This window comes from Trichechus manatus, unplaced genomic scaffold (assembly GCF_000243295.1).
Source record: "Trichechus manatus latirostris isolate Lorelei unplaced genomic scaffold, TriManLat1.0 scaffold00007, whole genome shotgun sequence".
In the NCBI taxonomy this organism is placed as follows: Eukaryota; Metazoa; Chordata; class Mammalia; order Sirenia; family Trichechidae; genus Trichechus; species Trichechus manatus.
Window position 1 is genome coordinate 2,558,722 of NW_004443943.1, and position 24,189 is coordinate 2,582,910.

Below are 24,189 nucleotides of genomic sequence, written 5' to 3' on the forward strand. Positions count from 1 at the left end.
GCAGTTCTACTCTGTAAAACATGGGGTTACCATCAGTCAGAGTTGACTCAATGGCAATTAAAAACTAACAACAACTTTACCAAAAGGGTTTTTCATAGGGCTTCCCAAGGTTGCAAGTTTCCCTAGAACACTTTAGAGAGGAAATAACTAATAAAAATATAACATGAACACAGCATATCCAGATTATAGGTGGTAGAAAACCAGATTAACCTATTATTCATCCCTCCTGTCAAAATTTATAATCTGCTAATATAAATGAAATGAGAGAGGCATGTCTTTCCTTCCCTCACATGTATGAAGAACGAAAACCTTCACATCTGAAAGTGGAATACCACTAACCCTTGAGGGTAGACGCACATCCTTGTTTTTCTTCATCATACCATGGTGGTTTTGTACTCTTTAAAGGGAGTCAACCAGCAGTCCTTAACCAAGAGTACTTGGACCAATTTCAGAAGGGTGTTCATGAATGTCCTAAAGTGTCACTGAAATCTTGTGGACGTAAAAATTTTCTGGGGAACAGGTTCCATGGTGTACTTTATCTTCTCAAAATCACCTATGCCAGCACCAAAGGTTAAGTGCTACTCCAACCAGTTGCTGTCACGTCGATTCTGACTCAGGGAAACCCCATGTGTGCCACAGTAGAACTGTGTGTGCACCACAGGGTTTTCAATGGATGATTTTTCAGAAGTACATCACCAGGCCTTTCTTCCGAGGTGTCTTTGGGTGGACTCAAACCTCCAAATTTTCGTTTGGCAGCCAAGCACATTAACCATTTGCACCACACCCAGGGATTCCTTTAAGTACCACTAGAACAGGCACATCCAGTTTTCTGTGCTCCCTGTTAACATGTGGATAGACTATCATGAAAAGATAGTAAGTAATATTTAGCTGAAATTTTTGTGGGGTGTTTCTTTGGGAGGTTAACTGAAAATAACGCATTTTTATAAAGTAACTCATAACCTTTTTATCATCATAGACCTCTTTCTGAATCAGATGAATGCTATGAATGATCTCCTGAGAAAATGTATATGTATTTACTTACATACAAAATTCTGCACATCGATTTGGCAGGGAGAAGTACATTTCCACAAAAATGTATCCATTGGTTCTTTTTCTATACATACAATTTTATTTATTTTGTTGTTGTTGAGAATATACACAGCAAAACATACACCGATTTAGTAATTTCTCCATGTACCATTTAGTGACATTGATTGCATTCTTTAAGTTGTATAACCATTCTCATCCTCCTTTTCTGAGTTGTTCCTCCCCTTTAACATAAATTCACTGCCCTCTAAGGTTCCTATCTAATCTTTCGAGTTGCTGTTGTCAATTTGATCCCATAGAGCCATGGGTTCTTAATTGAGAACTGATGTCTCCAATAATTTCCTAGCAGAACATTAAGGCACTTGCCTTATAGTCTAAGTTGTGGGTTTACAGGAGGACTTCAGGGATGATAATTATGGCAAACCTCCTGCCAAATTGTGAACTCTCTATCTCCATACATGTATCTCATTATACCCCTACCTTCACTCCTGGAATAGAGATATGATAGAGGAAATTCTAATCAGCCCATGGTGAACTGTCTGATTTTGTGGGATCTAAGATTAATATTGCCTTTGGGAGGAACTGTTTTATATATTGATTTGATTAACCAACACTAGCCCCATCTGCAACTATGAATAATGGAACGAGGCAGAAAGTTGACATTTTCATGGAAAAGTTCTATCATTTGCCATCTAAAATTGTTAACTTTTTTTCTTTACTTGTAAGTTATGCCCTAAGAATACAATATGAAAATATTGCTTTGGTGAATCAAGGACACCTAATGACAGGATAAAATTTAACATTCTGAGATTCAACTGATACCCATTTATCGCCAAAGCATGCATTGGTAGGCATGAAAGGTCTTCACAGTTATGAAACAAAACTCAATACATTCAAATAAATCAAGAAAGAGCCTGAAGCTTAATGATCTTCCCTTCAACATCTCAGAAAACTTTCTGGGCAGAAATGCTAAAGCTTTGGCAGAATGTTAGGAATTGCAATGAAGAACATGCAATATTTTTCTTCTGTTAACCAGACAGGCTGTACTGATACTACAGTACCATGTATTTACCAGAGGCAGTGAAAGATCAGCATTTAACATCAAGCACAGGATTCCCATCTAGAAAGCCAAGATTGAACTAAGCCCAAATTCTTAGTTGGATGAATAGACTCTCAAAAAGAAGATCTATGAGAGATCTAAGAGAATGAGATTCTTCATTTCCAGTAATACCCTGATAGAACAGGAAGATCACATGGGATGGGAATCTCCCCAGTTATTCAAGAGTGATGCATATGAGACAACGGCCAAAGAAACAGGAGTCACAATGCCTGCTCTTTAAGCATTTACAAGCTTGCTCACAGGCAAGACATGTATTTAGGAAACTTCTTTCACGCTCCCAATGCACTTTGCTTACACCTTCATCCATGCCCTGGCAATACTCAACCTTGTAACATAGTTATGTCTATCTAAGCTGCTACGCTGCGTGTTCCTGAGGGCAGGGACCAGGTCTCTTTCATCTTCACGTTCCTTCAACAGCAAGTATACTGCCCTGGCCTTATTAAGCACTCAGTACCTAAACAGTGATGCCACTTCAAAACAAAAACCTTGGCTAACCATCCCAGCTGCCCAAATCTCTCTAGGTCAGCACTGTCCAATATAAAAATATAATGCGAGCCACAGATATAGTTTAAAATTGTCTAGTAGTTACATTAAAAAGAAATAAAAAGGAAAAGGCGAAATTAATTGCAATAATATATCAATGTTATTTATATCAAAAATATATGTCAAAATATTATTATTTCAACATGTATTCAATATAAGAATTATTCATGAGCTATTTTATATTATTTTTTGGGTTAAATTTTTGAAATCCGGTGTATTATTTTACACTGATAGTACATCTGATTTGCATGCTAAATCTTCAGCAGTTAAAGTAAAATGTACTCTCACCAAAACAATGTTTAACACAAAAAAAATAGTTTACACTGTTTCAGTTTTTAATTTTAAACTTAAATGGATTGAAATTAAATAAAATTAAAAATTCAGTCTCTTAGTCGCAGGAGCCACATTTCAAGTGCTTAATAGCTACATGTAGGTAGTGGCTGCCATACTGGAAAGTACAGTTCTAGGCCTCCTGTTAAACACTGATAAGAACAAGTTATAAAATAATGCACACAGTAAGATTCTATTTTTAAAGCAAAACAATTTACACACACACACACACAGAAAACTGGAGGAATAAGCAGCACTGTAAGCAATGTGTTGCTTATGGAAAACCAAAAAAAAAAAAAAAATACCCAAACCCATTGTCATCGAGTCGATTCCGACTCACAGCTATCCTAAAGGACGGAGTAGAACTGTCCCGTATGGCTTCCAAGGAGCACCTGGTGGATTCGAACTGCTGACCTTTTGGTTAGCTTATGAGAAAAGGAATAAATTGGGAAGGAAATAAAAAAGGACTTTTATTTCTATATAATAAAAAAGGACTTTTATTTCTATATGGTTTAAATTCTTACATTTATTGTTCAAAAAGTAAAAATATGGAGAAAAACTAGATTGAAGTATTACCTCTCTATACTTTGAGAGTGAAACAGACAACTTAGACTTACTTAGATAAGGGTCACCAGAAAGGGGAAGGAACTAGAAATCACACCATATAAGGGATGTAGGATTAGAGATGTTGGTATTTGAAATGGAAAGCAAAAATTTGGGAGTGGTTGCAGAGAGAGGTGAGAAGGCTGGCAACTATTTTGAAATATTTGAAAGGATATCAAGAACAGGAAAAATTGGATTTGTTCTATGTTAAAACAGGAATAGAACTAGGAACAATTGTTGTTGCTAGCTGCATTGAGTTGGCTCTGACTCATGGCGACCTTATGCATAACAAAGACAACACTGCCAGGAACAAACAGTATAAAGTTAATACTATGGTTTATACTATAAAACATACATTTAAAATTTAAGCTCATCAAAAGTAAGAGATGGATCGAAGATGGAATGAGATTGCCTCATAAAATGATGATTCCTATCAAATATTCAAGTCAACCGGGATTTCTGCAGAAGGCATTTAAGTAGTAGTAAGGGAGGGAAAGGTGTCAAAACTACAATCTTGTAATCAGATTATCTGTAGTTCCTTTTAACCCTGAGATTTTATGATTCTATGAGACTTATCAGTATCCTAAATGCATGTGGCAGATGTTTACCAATGTTCACCAACATCCAGTTGCCTTCTCCTTCCAAGAATGTTGTAGGATTGTATATTGTCACCTTGTTGAAGTAAGACATGGCCGTGATAATAAACTCATTGATGAATGACATGTGAGTGAAAACAACGCATGTTACTAGTGAGTGTGAACATGCTGGTATTTAACTCTCCCCTTCTCTCTTTTCCGCTTCCTACATGATGATGGAAGCATATGTGGATATGAAGATCAATGCTGAGCCATTACAGGGGTAAGAACTGTTCTATAGATTTCTGTACATCACAATGAACTTTGCATTAACAAGAAATAAGCCTTTGTTGTGTTAAGCTACCAAGATTTCGAAGATGTTTGTTACTGCAGCTTATCCTGACATACACTGAAAATTCTCATTCATAACCTCCAGGAGAAAATAACACACAAAACTGTGGCCACATCAGTGTGGGCTGTTTTTTTTTTTTTTTAAAAAAAAACAAAAACTAAACAATGCAAGGACAAAAGAGATTTCCGGTTTGGGTCATCTCACAAACTCGCAAGCACATTCACACACCTACCCATGTTGTTGCTGTTGGATGCCCTTGCGGCAATTTCGATGCTTAGCCACCCTATGTGACAGGGCAGAACTGCCCCACAGGGTTCCCTAAATTGTAATCTTTATGGGAGCAGATCTCTAGATCTTTTCTACCGCAGAACAGCTGGTAAACTGCAACATACCCAGTTCACAGCCAGATACCCATTAGGTGAGGTCAGCAATTATTTCACATGTGATATCCCAAAGCACATTGTGAATTCCTAGCACCGAATTTTCTAACCCACTAAGATCAACTGCCAGTTATGATATAGACAACACTGCCACTTCAAAGGAAGTAAAAAGCAGATGGTTTGCAAGACAGTACGGACTTAGGTAAATTCTAGTATAAAAAACTAAATTAAAAAAAAAAATCACGTGAAAAGCACTTCAAAATAATCCTGAAGGTTTTCTGGACTCAAGAGAACTGACACCGTGGCTTATTCAATCCTGAATCAATTTCAGTGTTTTGAGCAGAATTAAAGCTTTTTAGGTCATACAGCTTATGGAGTCAGCATTCGAATCCAGGCCCATCTTATTTTAAAGCCCATGCACTTTCCACTACAACAGTGGTCAAAAAAGAAGCTATCCTAAAATAGTAGCTTCCATGTTTGCTTAGTATTCTAAATCTTTGATTGAAAACATTAATACAAAATAATGGGAACTAAATGAGCATTCTCAATTAAAAAAAAAAAAAAATATATATATATATATAAACCCACACAGAGGCTGTACATGTGAAAAGCCTGTATTTACACACACCGTCATCACGTGATGGGTAATTAGCCAGGTAACTATAGGTTTTTCTGTTAGAAAAGTATACGTTTCATCGCGCTTTGAAATCTGCCTTATTATCACCAGTGCTATGAAAACAATGTTTTATTTCTTATTGAGGGAATAGGCCAGGCACAAAGCATTGTTTTTGTAGGGCCTAATAGAATACTTTCTTTGTGAGCCAAAGAAGTAGAATGGGTAGTTGGAAGGTGGAGAATATCCTCCACCATGATGACCAAGTAACAATTTTAAGGGAGGCAAGGATTAAAATAGTGCAATTGCCTAGAATAAGAAACATTTGATGTCGTGCTAAAACCATCTCCTTAATAACGTGTCACCTAAGAAAGAGAGATTATAAACAAGCTGATAATAAAAAAGATAAGGCAGAGCGAGTCCAGTCTGGATTTGTTTCTTTCTCTGCACATTTTTGTCACTGCTATAATCCTGAAACATGAAACTCATTCCCTTGAGGAAGAGAGGAATTAATAAATGCCGGTATTAATATGTAAAATGTCCACACACACACGAACCCCTCCAACAACAAAAATTCTCAGGCTAGCATGCTAGCTTCGAACATATTCAAAAGCTCTCTCGATAATTTTCCCAGAATGAGTCTATAGATGGCTGACTACCAGTTAGGCCAAGAATAATTAGCAACTGAATCCTCCAAGTAGTTCCCTTCTCAGACCGGGTACCAATGAGACATCCCCTCCACCAGAAGGTGTCTTAGAAAGTGCTGTAAAAGGAATTAAATCAACCTTCAAATGTACCTAGACATGTCAAGTGGACTAAGAGCAGAGGACTCCAGAGATTTCAGAGGAGGCTAGTCATAAAAGGTACATGTTTACTTAATCTACTAGGTACAGCTTTGAAGTTAGAATCCCTACACTATAGAGTTAAGACTGTAACTGGGAAGATAAGACAAACACATAAAAAAAAAGAGAGACTGCATTATATTGGTAGTTACAGAGTAAGGTGTTCAATAAGGTGGTAGAGACACGAAGTGTGATAAGATAAGAGTTTAATAAAGGAGGACAAATCCTATGAGCTAGATGGCTAATAAGGGTTCCAACGGCTTGAAGCGAGTCTTAAAAAGGGAAAATTATCACAGGTAAAAGTCCTGGAGGGTGCATTCCAAGAGTGAGCAAAGGCAACGAGCTACTCACAACATACCAGAGAGTATGAGACGCAGAGTAGTGGGTGTGCGTGGTTAAAGAGAAAGAAGACCAAGGAGTTAGACAAGTTAGGCTAAAGCAGAAGGTCTACATCGGAGAATAGTAAGAGATAATGTTAGACAGAGCCTGTATTAACATTCTGTGTGCACTTTGAGCTAGCAATTCTCCTCCTATGAATGTATAAGGAAATAGTCATGGATATGCACAAGAATTTCACAGAATTTGTGCAAAATCAAAGGGAACTGAGATGCCCAGCAGAGAATTAGTATGAAACACCTCTATAATAAAACATTATGCAGCCAGATAAAAGACGGGGAGAGGAGTATTTTAGAGCATGGAAACATAGTCACAATACATCTACACAAATTAAACTGTGGCTCCTAAACAATCGATTTTATTTTTATGGGGGAGAAAGCATATGAATTCTTGCAAATATACACCTTCATGTACATAGGCACATGCATAAATGCTAACAGTAGTTACTTCTGGGTGGTAAGAAAATATGTGCTTTATATTTTCTGCTTTTTGTTTGTGTGCATTGCCTACATTTTCCACAATGACCATGGAAAACATTGGTAGCAAGAAAAACAATGAAAGTAATTTAATAAAAAAATTTTAAAAAAGAGAAATGGAGGCTGGGACCAAACAGGTAGTTCATCGGATGCTCTCCTGCAGCATTTGTATTTTATCCAGCAGGTTACTGAAGAAAAGGAACCCTGGCGATGCAATAGTTAAGCACTGGGTTGCTAACCAAAAGGTCAGCAGTTTGAACGCACCAGCCACTCTGTGGGAGAAAAGACCTGGCAATCGGCTTCCATAAAGATCAACGGCCTAGGAAACCCTATGAGACAGTTCTACTCTGTCATACAGGGTTTCCTACGAGTTGGAGTCGACTCGACGGCACACAAAAACAACGGGTTACTGAAGAAAGGGGGCGGCTAAGGTTGAGTGCTAATGTTTAAAGAAGGTCAAAAGTATAAAAAAGTACTGGAAATGATTAAAAATAACAAAAGCAAGTGGGCAAGTCCAAAGGAAGAGGCAAGGTATGGCTCTGGGACTCTATGGAAGGAAGAAACAACTCCACTTCATCCCAGCATATTAAATGAAAATGCACAAGGCTAGGCAACTAGGAAAACCTGGAACCAGCAGCACTATTTGCTCAGCCCCTACTGTGCATGAAGCACTTCACAAAGCCTTTGAGAACCCGCTATTATTCCATCTGTCCTAAATAAATATATTTATTTAAATGGGGTAATAGTCCAAACCTCAGCAGTCCTCTGCAGTGACCCGTACAAACTACAGACTTCAATACATAATGTTACAGGAGAGAAGGGGAGTGAATCTTTGACATTTAGGAAAATTAATGTTTTGCAATAAAACCTCACATTTAAAGTACTCTAGGAGATAAACGAGCTGTTCAGAAGAATCCGTGTCAATACTAAAGAGTATTAAGCCTAAATGCCCAAATCAAATATCTGCTCACAATACCCTCGGGAAAAGCCACATCAATTCACATGTAGGATGAATGTGCTTTATATTCAAGGTGATGCTATCCTGCCAACAGCCCATAATAATGGCCTACTGTCAGGAATCACGCAGTGGCTAAAGAGATGACAGGCAGAAGGCAAACAAAAACATTTTAGAGTTACAAAAAAAGAGAAGGAGAAAAGCATCATGCACCTCCAACTAAAAGGGGAACTGTTCAATCAAACTTTATTTTAAAAGCACAGCTAAGGTGTGGAGCCAATGCTGTACTTTCAAGAGATATTCAACAGACCATTGGGGACCAATCAGGCTTCTTCTTCACAGTAGACCCACTCCTATCACCAAATGCAAGTAGAATTACTGCTCCAGGTTTGCAAATCTGCCTAGGATATCAGAAATCTATGAGCTTATATGAAGCCAAGGCTGCCCAAAAGACTTTTCCAGTAGGCCTAAGATATATATCCAGAGACTACATACTTATATAGCAAGGGAACCAGGTTACAATTGAATTTATCCCTTCATCATTAGTTATCTTCCCATCAGATGGTAACAACCACAGACAAATAATTATTTGACAATTCACATTTCTCATTAATGAAGTTGAAACAAAAACATGGGTTAGCTGCTTCTCCATCATGGTCTTTTCTCCTTTTATCACAGATGTGGCCATAAAATACCTGATCCAAAACAAAGCACCAGGAAAAAAAAAACAAAAAAACGAAGGACAGCTGGAGTCCAGCAGGATGATAATGAATTAAACTGCCATTTATGATAATTTGGTCTTTATCGTATTTGGTTGGAGCAGCTTAAACAAGCTGGACAGCAAGCTGGTCTTCAACTATGGACCTTAATTAAGACAAAAAACAGTTTGGGCAAGTCCTACCCTAAATGCTTCAGTATACAACTATAGGAACTACAGAAGCTCAAAAGACACACCACCAATATCGAACCATCATGGCTCTGCCATATTAGTTAAAAAAGGTGCTTAATAGATAACAGTTTGCACTTAATGCTACTGTGTTAAACAAACAAAAAGGCAACTAAACTTCAGAAAGTGCAGGTGCTGAATCCTCCTTTTTTGTTCTGAGAAGTAGAAAAGTCAGGGCCATACAGCTCTAGGGAAGAGAATCTAATAGTTCTGCCAATGTCACACCATCCCTGGAAGATGTCATGCTGGCCCGTAGAGATCTGGCCCTACATGATAGATGCACCATGGCCTCTATTCCACTGGAAGCCATTCCTAATCTAGCTCTAGGTTTCTTAGCAAAGATGAGCTCTTACAAGGTCAGTGAGTAAACTCGTGTAAAAGAACATCCAAAGTGTGTCCTAAGATGAGTAACCTGGATAGTAAGGAATTTTGGGGCCACATCCTAGAGAAGATGAAAAAAAAAAAAAAAAAAAAACTGGGGTAAATATGACTGAGGACTGTTTAGGGGTAGAGGGGGAAGAAACACCAACTAGACCAACGTCCCTGAAGGCCCCTGCTAGCCTGACAATTTTATGAAAAGCTCAAAAAAAAGCATGACTTTCTTACCTCGTAAGAAAGGTAAGAGGAGGATCATACATCATATCTAAAAGGTGAATACCATTAACTTGGATCCTAAAAGTAGCACTAAAAGTTCCAATTTTATACATCTTCCCTGACATCTCCAATTCTAAAAGTAAGAACAAAATTCCTAAATTCAATCAGCTCTTCTTTAGTTGACTGTCCATCTTCAATCCATCATCAAAAGAGCTACAAATCAGGAATCCTGAAAAGCACTCATCGCTCTAAGAAGCACAGGAAGATCCGTAGGTCAACAGAAATTTCAAATGAAAGGGTCTTAACTTGGAGGGCACCTTCATGCGTGATGGCAACGTGAGTGTCTAGACAGCAATATCAATGACCAGCTCTTGACTGGCTCAGACATGGTTAGATTTTGTAAAGACTTCCCTTCTAGCAGGAATAGCTGAAGTGCAGACAACATACAGGAATGCTATTTATTCAAAGAACTTTTTTTACCGTGGTAAATTTGTATGTAACAAAAACACTTGCCATTTCTATAATCTTCACATGTACAGTTCAGTGAATTAATTATGCTTATATCATGTTGTTCAACAATCAACATTAACCGTTCCTGAATTTTTCCATCTTTCTTAACAGAATCTCAGGGTCCCCAATGCATGTCAGGACAGTTTTTACTCACTCATTCTACTGAGATTTCAGGACACTGTTCAACTATTTTATTAGACGACCAAGCTGAATGTTAATGTACGAATGAAATGGACTAACCTCCCTCATGTGTTTCCAATTTCTTAGAAAATATCCTATCACTGGCTTGCTCGAAAGCTTTGAATGTCTTGGATGCTGATTCTTGGAAATATGAATTTGGCCCTCCTCAAAAGCCCTTTGGGCTGTCACTTTAAATGACACAAGACAACCTCCTGAAGAAGGAGCCATGTTGGCACTTGGACATCATGCTTCTCCAATGTTAACTGTGCTATGATTAGAATGTTTAAAGAATGCATGATACACACAAAAATGTTGTCAGAGGACTTTGTGAAAAAATCCTTTGGAAAGTATCATTACAATTTTTTATATGTCCCATCTGTAAATGATTTCTATCCTGAAGTTAAGGGTACTATAAAGGCAAAATCTGCTTCAGTGAGGAGGCTATTCTATAGGGGTTCCTCATGATATTCATGAATAGAACAATGCAACAATGTATCATATAAGAAACTTCCCAAATTACTGTATAAGGAAAATGGTATAGATAGCCTACTGGAAGTTAAAATATAAACATATAAATATCCCTTATGAGGCTCTTTAATACACATACAAAATATAAACGTGTAAAATAAATACATAAAAGGGGGGAGGGAAATAAAGGAAGAAAGAATTGTCCTAGTAAGAATCATGTCTTTAATCCTAATAAGTTCATTAGAAGTCTCAAGTGAAAAATCCTTAGCGTGACAAACTGTCAACAGCTTAGTATGCTTCTTATTGGAGACATTTGTATTGTTTTCTTCAACATTGAGAGGGGATCTCTTCCATGGCCTTATCCCTGGACATATCAAACTCAAAAGTGATCGGAAACAACCATTCAAAATACAAAACATCCAGAATTTCCCAAGCAAAGATCTTGGTCAATTTCTAACCACTTACACCACTGACCACATATGGCCCATCTTATTTTCACAGAAATTTCAGGAGGAAAAGGTTGTGTTTGAGATATATACATGTATAAACAAACAAATGACAACAACGAATTAAAAAAAAAAAAAACAAGCAAGGACCTGAAGGACTTTAATGACACTCTTCTATTGAGGCAGACAGTAATGAGGGTAAAGCCTGTCCTCAATCCCTAGAACGTGTGACTAGGGAAATTCAAAAGGGATAAATCAGCTAACATTGTAAACATTGTATCACTGAGTTTTCTATCATACTGAGCCTCCTTCTGATAATATAACGATAATACCACCTTAGCCTTCATTATCACAAATGCTTCCATAGATAGTAACTAATTTGTTCTCCGTTAATCTTCTAAAAAACCCAGTGAGATAAAGCAAGGTCCATCTTATGCCTCATTCTATGTGCAAGGAACCTGAAGCTGTAAAAACACAATGACTTCTCCAGTGAGTCACAGACCTACAGACAGAGCCCAGATTCTCCTGATGTCCCCTCCTCTACTCTTTCAACACCACCATGCCGTGTCTACTCTCAAAAGTACACTGAAAGTCCCAGCAACAGAAGTGGCTGGGGAAGCTACTCATTCTCAATTTGATGGGCCTATAGAAACAGAAATTGAACTGAGGGAACCCCCATCATTAAACTCAGCCATACCCACACCCACAACCTTTTGATCTCTTTTCTCGATTTCAGCTCAGACTCCTCTATATGTTCTTTCTTTTTCTAAAGACATATTTGGAGATGAAACCATTCATAACTGCCCATCCACAGACAGTTTGTGGCAGCATAATTGACAATGGATCTGCTACAAAAAAATGAAAATGCTGTTTTAATAACTTTAGCCTAAAATACATTCTGTTGTATGCCTCAAAGGGTTTCAATAAAAAGTCAACCTGTAGAGACATATTTTCTTGGCTTAAACACCAATCCAAAGCATATAAATGTAGTCCAACTATAATGACATATTTATAGGCCAATAGAGCTTACACTGCAGCTTTCATACTTCACTTAAAGAAACTCTGTAAGAAGCAGTGTTATATAAAATAATTTGAATTTTTTTTCCAAACTGTAGCCCAAGGAATAAAAAATGCAAGTTTGCTATGTTTAACTGATAGTGTTTATATTCCTTTGTTGCTAAAAATTTTGCAAAATGAAATAATTCTTCATTCGACGACTTCCAACTGCCATACCAAATAAGGGCAACAACTCCACTTTATTACAAAAGCTAAGTAGTGTAATTCTAAAGACAAAAATAAATAACTAGAGGCCTGTGTAGTGAATGATTTAATCAACCCAATTCTTCTGGAAAAACAGGTTCTTGTGTTCATTATTCTTATGAATAATACATTCCTTAACCCTTTTATTTTAACATAGTTATTTTTTCTTTTCTTTTTTTTTTTCAATAAACCTCCGTATGAAACAGTCTGAAAGAAGGTAAAACACCTCACCAAGTAAAGTCACAAATTGCGTCGGTTTCATGTTGAACTTTCTTTGAAAAGGACAAAGAGGAGGGAAAGGGATGAGTGTACGCCACCACATCTCAGAAGTGTTTTTTAAGATTAGTTTTTCCACTATCTAGATCTGTAGTTTTAGTCACCAGTTATTTAGAATCTTAAGTGAAAACTCCAGAAGTTTTTTTAAAAGGCAAACATGACACATGCAAATATAGTCCAAATGTATTTCTTGAAGGGGGAAGGGGATTAAAAAATGAAAGAGTTGTTGTGATTTTAATCAGAGCAGTTATTGGAAGCTGCCATTTGGGGCAGAGTTTCTCTTTGCCGAGTATTAATTTGTTGGCAGACACACATTTGTGAGAACGTTCTTGTTTTTTCACTATTGAGAGAGAGACAGGAAGTGACACAAACTGGGACTAAAGGGAATTTATTCTACCTAAACACTGAGCAAGATGAGTTCTTTAATTAACTTTTGTATTTTAAAATCCCTTCAAGAGTCAGTTTAATTACTTTGTTACTATTGATGTTTTAACATGATGAAATGACTCAGTTGTAAGAAAACATATTGGAGTTTTATTTTATCCGTAGAAAGGTGAGATCTTTCCATTCTTTTCTTACTTCCACCAGAAAAAAGAAAGAGGGGGGTCTTAAGTAATCTCACAGTTCATCTTCTTTCTTTGGTAAGAACAATGAGGAGTTGGAAGGGTTCTACAGAAGGAAAAACCTAATAAGTGTGTGAACTTCCATCAACAATGTGGTACTGGAGGTGGTTTCAGTGTGACCAACAGAAAGGGAGATAAGAAAACCACTGTGTAGAAAGAAAAGTACAGACAACAAATATTTTGATATTGCAGACGGAGAAAGATAGAGGTTGAAGAGAAAGTTGCTGGGACAGGGATGCATACACAGCAAATAATACACCACATCTCCGCAGTGTAAATCCTGGCAGTGTAGACTTGTAAACCTTAGATCAGGCAGATAATGGAAACTCATTACATTAAGGAAAGTTTTTGTTTCTCTTTCCACATTATTACAACACAGTGTGCATTCCAATTACAAAAGCTATTTGTCTCAAATTCCCCACAGCTCATACCAACTGAGTAGAATTTCAAGGCCCCAAATTCTATCCTTAAAGAGGTATTTTACCTTAAAAAGAAAAAAAAAGTACATGGTGTTGCTTGCCCACCAGAGACAAACCTCCCAATCAAATCTCCTGTTGGTTTTCCCTTCCGCCATACAGCTGTCTCCCAAATGAGGCCAAAAAAATTGGAATCACTTGGGAAGGCTTTTATCAGTACAGATTCCTTGGCCCTGCCTCAGGCTACTGAATGAAGAGTCTGTGGAAGCTGGACTCAGCAATCAGTATTATTTTTTTTAATTTCCCTGCTGAGTCTAACCAGCAACTAGATTTATAAACCACTAATCTAGATTTTCTAGGCCAAACCTCTTGCAAGTACTTTGAATATTCACTGTAATCCACTTTCCTGTGGAATCAACTGCAAGAAGTAGATCACGGGCTTTTTTTTTTTTTTTTTTAGAATTAAAGAAGATCAAAACCCTTAGATCTTTTGATGGAATTAAGGGACTGGATTTCTTTTCATGTTCATTAATAAAGTATTGATGTTAAATATAAAATGACACTGCTATAAATACTCTTGTTTATGTGGGTGACATCAAGCTTAACCATCTACATATCCTTTTGTCCCCCCTGGGTTTCATGTTTCCTTTTTTATTAGTAACAGTATATTCCGTAACTCAAAAAAAAAAAAAAAAAATCAAACAAACAAAAGAAAGGTTTTTAATGTTAAGGAAAACACAAGACAATGGCAATATAGCTTAGATCAGGCATTGGGAAAGCAACACACCAGACATATTATTCAGAATCACTGCACGTCAGAAGACTAGTCACCGTCCATTTCACAAAACTGGGGGTGTAGCGGCATATAGAGGCAGACTACTTAAAAAAAAAAAAAAAAAAGTCTTTGGCTTCAGAAGGAAAACTACGAGTTTAATAATTTTCTCTAAATGTGCACTTGACGTGAGGCAATCATGTCCAAAATATTACCATCTGACATCTACCAAAAGCTGCCAGAAAACTGTTGATTATTAAACTCAAACTGTAAGAAAATATTAATGTATCCCGAAACACAGCACAGCTTATCACAAACCAGAATCACATGAAGGACAAAAGCAGTTAGGGGTATTTTTCGGTCTCTTTATGCCAATTAAAATAAATAGTCTAGGTTTGTGGTAATAGTTAAGCTCTAGGTTTAAAAAAAAAAAAACCCACAAAACAGGAAGTTGTCCCATTAAGCATAAAATAGAGCTGTGAAAATCAGCATTGTGCTAGAATGAAAGAAAAAGATGCTTTAATATGTTAAAAGTGAAGCTCCTCTTTGCCAAAAGAGGAAGTAACTAGTCTAAATCATCGGTCAACAACTTTGGTCTTGAGCAATGCTAGAAGAGTAAGTCAGTGAATGCCAGGGGGAAGAAAAAAACAAGGACAGGGCACAAGAAGACACTGGAAGAGAAAGAGTTAAGGAAAAAAAAAGCCCCTCTTATTTGCCAGGGACTGTACTAAACCCTTTATATCTTACATCTTACAACGACCCTGTAAAGTAACCCTATTTTACAGATGGGAAAACTGAGGCTTACATATTTATACACATACACACAAATCAAACCAAAACTGTTGCCACTGAGTTGCTTCTGACTTATAGAGACCCTATAGGACAGAGTAGAGCTACCCTGTAGGGTTTCCAAGGCTGTAATCTTTACGGAAGCAGACAGCCGCGTCTTTGTCCCATGGAGCGGCCGGGGGGTTCTAACTGCCAACCTTGCAGTTAGCAGCCAAGCGCTTTAACCACTGGGCAACCAGGGCTCCTCAACTGAATGTTAGAGGTTAAATTATTTGTCCAAGGTTACACAGTTAAGTAAGCAGCAGAATCAGGATTCAAACGCTAATCAGAATGACTATTCGGAAGTCCAAGCTCTTCTTTAAACTTATAGTGAAAGAGAAGAAGGAAGGAAGGAATAGCTGATGATAATCACTGAATGCTAAACTCACAGGGAAACCTATGCCCTAGGTTGCCAACCAGCAGGTTCTTCTGCTTTGACGCTGCTCTCTTCCTCCAAATTAAATAAGTCATCTCTCTTCTTCACTTTGCTTTCTATCTAACATAAAACATGAAATTCTGACATGATACTGACAGATGTCATAATATCTACTTATAACAAATATTTAAGCTCTTCATTAATACAATTTTAGGTGCCCTAAATTAAGTGTTAACCCTTGACACTGCCCTAGAAGCTATGGGTTATATCACCCAGTATCCAGCACAGGGCTCCACACACGATGTAATAAACAATATCCATCCCTTAGCCACCCAGTCATCTGTCCATATATACTCTAAGGTTCCTTTTAGGTTAAAGAAATTATATACATTGGACTGGGTTTCCAGAAAAATTTATAACAAAGAAAGTAGGTTACTATGTATGCCCACGCATTAGATTTAGAAGCAGAAATTATATTTACCAAGATCAGCCTTTTCCTTGAGAACGTCTTTGAAGTTGAGTCCACTGTTGAGGGTTGACTGCCTGTACTTCAGCAGAGCTTCCTTCTGTCCATTCCTCCCCAAGACCTCGGTTTTCATCGACCCAGCATGGAGGCCACATCTCCACTTGGAGAAGTCAGAATGTACCCACTTGACCAGGTCTTCAAGCTTCACTATCACCTTTTCGGAAACTGCAATGACTTCGTCCTACAAGAGGTGGTTGGGGAAAAATAAAAACATTATTTGTGAGTCGAGGTAAATGATAAATTTTCAATAGATTCCACTGAAAATAGCATTCAAGTGGTTAAACCTTATGTTAGCAGACACTGTGTTTTTCAGTGACAGAGAATCTCCAATAACTCAATTCTTCCCATGGTTTTTCACTATTGTTTGTTTAGTTGGGGAATAATTAATACGATGTATTTGTTATTGGATACTAGAAAGTATCCAAAAATAGAGCAATAATTCTAATAGCCATTTTTTAGTGCCAGTTGCCAAAGCTTTCTCTGCCTATCTGACCACTTAGGTGAAAGCTAATTTTTTAGGTGCAGTTAATTGCCAATGTAAAAAGTGAGAGCTAGATGATTAATGGTTAGCTTGTCTCTATATAAAGGGTCTAAGTAAATCTGGGATTCTTGGAACTCTGACTCACCCCAAAATTCCTATGTTTATGGTACATTTTCCCTTGGCTTATACACAAATATCGAATTTAACTTTTGTCCTAAAAATTAAATAAAACTGTGATGTAATCCCAAAAGAAATACTTCATAAATGTTATGTGAAAGAAAGAAAGAAACTTACACATTCTCATGTTTCTTAAAAACTCTGTAAGTTGAGAAATGAACTGACTTTTTCTTTTAATACATTTGGGGTAGGGGGAGAGAGAGAGTGAGGAGAAAGCCTTTGAATCTAAGAAAAGTAGTTGAAACTTAAGTTTCTCCTCTGGATCATAAATTTTAATTTTAAGCATCTCTAATTCTTTCCAAGAAACAACCAACTTTTCTGACTCAGAATTAATCCAGCAAAATATTTAATAGATATCCATCCACACACGGAACAAAAGAGGCCCCTCACCAGAAGATTCTTTGGGAAAGGCTTAAAAAGATCATCTCTCTGGTTTAAGTTAATTTGAAGCATTTGACATTTCAACTTGAATTGACTTCTTTCATTTCTTTTTACTTCACATTTCTGAAGAAAGCTTAGCTGTGAAAACCCCTAAGTTTACAAACTCTTAGAAATATTTTTTGACAAACAACAACAGGAAGATGTCTCTGAGCTCTTAAACAAAAGAATTTACAAATCATTTGGCTAATTTTGCTGTTAAACATGACTCTTTCCTCCTCCCTCCCCCTCCCCCACCACCTCACACACTACTCCAAAGCAAACAAAAAAAGGGTTCATTAAGATAAGCTTCATACAATAAGCAGCACTGGATTTAGTTTTTTTTTTTTTTTTTTAATGTTTTAACGTAGGATCTAAAATTTCACTCTTCCTCGTCCAGCTCCAAGCCGCTTCCGAGCAGAAAGTTTGTTACGCAGCAGCAAAATAACAAATACTTTATCAAAAATGAAAACTAAAGCTTGCGTAATGGAATCCTTTCCCTTATCATGATTAAATATGAACTTCCACTAAATGGGAGACACAGTGGAAAACTGTTTTTATCCTCTGTTCATGAAAAAACGTCAATACTTGATAAACAATGGAGCTCACTACAAAGCACCATTTCAACGGATGATTTCACTCAGTTTCACTACACCATCCTCTTGAAATAAAAGCTCTGTAGTCGTCATGCATTTTATAACTATTACATGGTGATTATGAAATGTCAGAATAAAAATTCAGCCTGGGTATTGTTTCAAAGCATATGGAAACAGCTTCTGGACAGGGGACACCAGAAAAAAAGCTTAGAATGTACTGGAAAATAATTAAGTATCATGGTATATAAGTCTTAGCATTAGGAAAGATAGAATTTGGCAACGTTGTTACCAAATATGGTTCCCTAGACTAGACAAGTTTAGAGATGAGTGTTATTTTCAAATAAGCTCTAACTGTGATCAAATGATTATCATTTCAATTATCAGTTACCTCAGATCTTTTCCAAGAAATGGCACAACTAGCTCTGGCTGGCTTACAAACGCCTGCCAAACAAATAGTTTATTAACCAAGAGAAAATACAATTCTTATGATGTCATTAATGAATAAACCCATCTTTCAAGATTCAGTCCATAGATTTCTCCCTCTCCCCTTCTCTCTTTCTCTCTCTCTCGTCAACAGACTTTTCTGAATATACACACATACATAGAAATAAATGCAGGAATTCCCATAAACGTGCATAAACCATAAACTCAAGTTTGGATTAATTGTGAAACCACCAGTTATGTTTTATTTTTGATTCCCAGAGGAACTGGCCCTGCAACATTGTCAAATGCCAGGATTTAGAAGGAAATCTGATAAGCAGAGGAGGGGGAAACAACAAACCAGTCCAAGAAACAAAATAGCCAACACACAGAAAAAGTCTCAGGAAACATTACTTTGTACACACATGCCGTAAATCACATGTTGGTATTTACTATTCTGAGCAAGTGCTGACTAAAGTTCCTAATACTCACCATTCTTGGGCAAGTCTCTATGACTAAGAAAAGAATTTCAATAAGCTCATCTCATGATTACATTAGCTCTCTGCAAACTGAGAATTAACACTGGATAAATATTGCTGATTTATTCTAATACAACATAAAAGGAATATAAGGAAGTACACTTTATTATTCTATTAATGTACCTTGGCTTTTCAATTAACCTAGTGCATAATCAATATTTATGTAGGCTGTGTTGAGACCTTCTGAGTCTATATCTCCTTTCATCAGTGTTTCAAACTGCCTATTTCTGTAATTTGGATTTAGCTTCCATCACTGTACAAAAACAGCTCATTCAATCATGAAATTCTCTAAGTCAGAGGAGATCATCTATTCAGAAGTCACAAACCACTCAGCCCATTTGTACGGTTGGCTTCTTCAAGTATTCTAAAATTAGGAAATTTTACACAAACATATCCAGAATTCCATATTCTCTTAAAAATGGGGTAGGGGGATGTCTGGTATACTACAAGGCGAAAACAAATTGGACCTGAGTAGCAGTTGCCTGCTTTAGAAAACATAAGACTTATAGTTTGCAATAGTCCCCACCACCCCCTGTTGCCCTAGAGTCATTTCACATTTTTCTGTCTTACTGGCCCTGAGTAGGTATCAAACATTTCAACTTGCAAACCCTGATTTATTTCACATTCTTTATTGTTGAGGACAATGAGGTTCAGTGACATGCCCTAATGCCAAGTTCTGGCAAAATTTAGACAAGAACCTAGGTTTCCTATCTGGTAAAGCAGTATTCTTCTAGAAATCTGGAGCAGACTAACAGACTGCCTGGGTTCAAATCCTAGCTCTGCAACTTACTAACTATGGAACACCAGACAACTTCATTCACCTCTCTGTGCCTCTACTCTTTTTTTTCTTAATGAATGTAAAAAAAGAAAAAAAAATTAGTAGTATCTACCTCTTACCATCCAGCTTAACTATATCAAGAACGTGGCATCAGGATTGGAGGAAGACTCATTAGCAACTTGCATTACGCAGATGACACAACCTTGCTTGCTGAACATGAAGAGGACTTGAAGCACTTACTGATGAAGATCAAAGACCACAGCCTTCAGTATGGATTACACCTCAACATAAAGAGAACAAAAATCTTCACAACTGGACCAATAAGCATCATCATGATAAATGGAGAAAACATTGACGTTGTCAAGGATTTCATTTTCCTTGGTTCCACAATCAGTGCCCGAGAAAGCAGAAGTCAAGAAATCAAACAACGTACTACATTGGGAAAATCTGCTGCAAAAGACCTCTCTAAAGTGTTAAAAAGTAAAGATGTCACCTTGAGGACTAAAGTATGCCTGACCCAAGCTATGGTATTTTCAATCGCCTCACATGCCTGCAAAAGCTGGATGATGAATAAGGAAGGCCGAAGAAGAATTCATGCATTAGAATTATGGTGTTAGCAAAAATTATTGAATATAGCATGGACTGCCAGAAGAATGAACAAATCTGTCTTGGAAGAAGTACAGCCAGAATACTCCTCATATGCAAGGATGACAAGACTTCATCTTGTGTACTTTGGACATGTTATCAGGAGGGACCAGTCCCTGGAGAAGGACATCATGCTTGGCAAAGCTGAGATCAGCGAAAAAGAGAAAGACCCTCAATGAGATGGACTGACACAGTGGTTGCAACAATGGGCTCAAACATAGTAAGGACTCTGAGGATGGCACAGGACCAGGCAGTGTTTTGTTTCGTTGTACACGGGGTCGCTATGAGTCGGAACTGACTCGATGGCACCTAAGAACAACAACAACCTCCTACCATGTTATTGTTGTTAGGTGCCATCGAGTCAGTTCCGACTCATAGCGACCCTATGCACCACAGAATGAAACACTGCCCGGTCCTGTGTCATCCTCACAATCGTTGCTAGCTTGAGCCCATTGTTGCAACCACTGTGTCAGTCCATCTCATTGAGGGTCTTTCTCTTTTTTGCTGACCCTCTACTTTACCAAGCATGATGTCCTTCTCCAGGGACTGATCCCTCCTGATAACAGATAACATATCCAAAGTATGTAAAACATAGTCTTGCCATCGTTGCTTCTAAGCAGCACTCTGTACTTCCTCCAAGACAGATTTGTTCGTTCTTTTGGTAGTCCATGGTATATTCAATACTCTTCACCAACACCACAATTCAAAGGTGTCTCTTCTTCAGTCTTCCTTATTCATTGTCCAGCTTTTGCATGCATATGATGCAACTGAAAATACCATGGCTTGGGTCAGGCATACCTTAGTCTTCAAGGTAACATCTTTGCTTTTCAACACTTTAAAGAGGTCTTTTGCAGCATACTTGCCCAGTGAAATGCATCTTTTGATTTCTTGACTGCTGCTTCCATGGGTGTTGATCGTGTATCCAAGTAGAATGAAATCCTTGACAACGTCAATGTTTTCTCCATTTATCATGATGTTGCTTATTGGTCCAGTTGTGAGGATTTTTGTTTTATGTTGAGGTGTAATCCATACTAAAGGCTGTGGTCTTTGATCTTCATCAGTAAGTGCTTCAAGTCTTCTTCACTTTCAGCAAGCAAGGTTGTGTCATCTGCATAACACAGGCTGTTAATGAGTCTTCCTCCAATCCTGATGCCCAGTTCTTCTTCATATAGCCCAGCTTCTCCAATTATTTGCTCAGCATACAGATTGAATAAGTATGGTGAAAGGATGCAACCCTGATGCACACCTTTCCTGACTTTGAACCACACAGTATCCCTTTGTTCTGTCCGAACAACTGCCTCTTGATCTATGTACAGGTTCTTCATGAGCACAGTTAAGTGTTCTGGAATTCCCATTCTTTGCAATGTTATCCATAATTTCTTATGATCCACACAGTTGAATGCCTTTGCATAGTCAATAAAACACAGGTAAACATCTTTCTGGTATTTTCTGCTTTCAGCCAGGATCCATCTGACATCAGCAATGATATCCCTGGTTCCACGTCCTCTTCTGAATCTGGCCTGAATTTCTGGCAGTTCTTCATCGACGTACTGCTGAAGCTGCTTGTTAATGATCTTCAGCAAAATTTTACTTGTGATAGTAATGATACTGTACAATAATTTCCACATTCGGTTGGATCACCTTTTTTGGGAAAAGGCATAAATATGGATCCCTTCCAGTTGGTTGGCCAGGTAGCTGTCTTCTAAATTTCTTGGCATAGATGAGTGAGCACATCCAGTACTGCATCCGTTTGCTGCAACATCTCAATTGGTATTCTGTCAATTCCTGGAGCCTCCTTTTTCACCAATGCCTTCAGTGCAGCTTGGACTTCTTCCTTCAGTACCATCGGTTCCTGATCATATGCCACCTCTTGAAATAGTTGAACATCGACCAATTCTTTTTGGTATAATGACTCTGTGTATTCCTTCCATCTTCTTTTGATGCTTTCTGCATCGTTTAATATTTTCCCCATAGAATCCTGCACTATTGCAACTCGAGACTTGATTTTTTTCTTCAGCTCTTTCAGCTTGAGAAATGCTGAGAGTGTTTTTCCCTTTTGGTTTTCTATCTCCAGCTCTTTGAACATGTCCTTATAATACTTTACTTTGTCTTCTCGAGTCGCCCTTTGAAATCTTCTGTTCATCTCTTTTACTTCATCATTTCTTCTTTTCACTTTAGCTACTCAACATTCAAAAGCAAGTTTCAGAGTCTCTTCTGACATCCATTTTGGTCTTTTCTTTCTTTTCTGTCTTTTTAATGACCTCTTGCTTTCTTCATGTATGATGTCCTTGAGGTCATTCCGCAACTTGTCTGGTCTTCAGCCATTAGTGTTCCACACATCAAATCTATTCTTGAGATGGTCTCTAAATTCAGGTGGGATATACTCAAGGTCGTACTTTGGCTCTCGTGGACTTGTTCTAATTTCCTTCAGTTTCAACTTGAACTTGCATATGAGCAATTGATGGTCTGTTCTGCAGTTGGCCCCTGGCCTTGTTCTGACTGATGATATTGAGGTTTTCCATTGTCTCTTTCCACAGATGTAGTCGATTTGATTCCTGTGTATTCCATCTGGCAAGGTCCATGTGTATAGTCACCATTTATGCTGGTGAAAAAAGGTATTTGCAATGAAGAAGTCATTGGTCTTACAAAATTCTATCATGCAATCTCCAGCATCGTTTCTATCACCCAGGCCACATTTTCCAACTACTGATCCTTCTTCTTTTTTTCCAACTTTCACATTCTAATCACCAGTAATTATCAATGCATCCTGATTGCATGTTCAATCAATTTCAGACTGCAGAGGCTGGTAAAAATCTTCAATTTCTTCATCTTTGGCCTTAGCAGTTGGTGCGTATATCTGAATAATAGTTGTATTAACTGGTCTTCCTTGTAGGCATATGGATATTATCTTATCACTGACAGCACTGTACTTCAGGATAGATCTTGAAGTGTTCTTTTTGAGGATGAATGCAATGCCATTCCTCTTCAAGTTGTCATTCCCAGCACGGTAGACCATTATGATTGTCTGATTCAAAATGGCTAATACCAGTCCATTTCAGCTCACCAATGACTAGGATATCGATGTTTATGTGTTCCATTTCATTTTTGACCATTCCCAATTTTCCTAGATTCATACTTCATACATTCCACGTTCTGATTATTAATGGATGTTTGCAGCTGTTTCTTCTCCTTTTGAGTTGTGCCACATCAGCATATGAAGGTCCCGAAAGCTTGACTCCACCCATGTCATTAAGGTCAACTCTACTTTGAGGAAACAGCTTCTCCCCAGTCGTCTTTTGAGTCCCTTTCAACCTGGGGGGCTCACCTTCAGACAATGTTCCACTGCTATTCATAAGGTTTTCACTGGCTAATTCTTTTTAGAAGTAGACTGCCGGGTCCTTCCTCCTAGTCTGTCTTAGTCTGGAAGCTCAGCAGAAACCTGTCCACCACGGGGGACCCTGCTGGTATCTGAATACCAGTGGCATAGCTTCCAGCATCACAGCAACATGCAAGCCCCCACAGTACGACAATCTGACAGACACTTGGGGTGTCTTACCATAGTCACAGGATTAAATGGGTTAACATAAATGAAGTGCTATATCAGTGCTATCGTTATCATTATCAGTGTCACTGTCCTTACTCCTATACATTGGTTATTTCCAAAGTGTGGCATGCAGAGGGTG

General features: G+C 37.8%; 1 protein-coding gene across 4 annotated transcripts in view; it reads right to left on the bottom strand.

Annotated features, from left to right (window-relative positions):
- The window catches only part of ARID5B (AT-rich interaction domain 5B), a 196,493-nt gene that overhangs the window by 143,216 nt on the left and 29,088 nt on the right, over positions 1-24,189 (bottom strand). For all 4 annotated transcript variants that reach the window (XM_004369855.3, XM_023739252.1, XM_023739237.1 and 1 more), the window contains one exon: positions 16,409-16,634. In XM_004369855.3, coding sequence (XP_004369912.1) covers positions 16,409-16,634 — 226 coding nt within the window. The remainder of the gene's footprint in view (positions 1-16,408; positions 16,635-24,189) is intronic.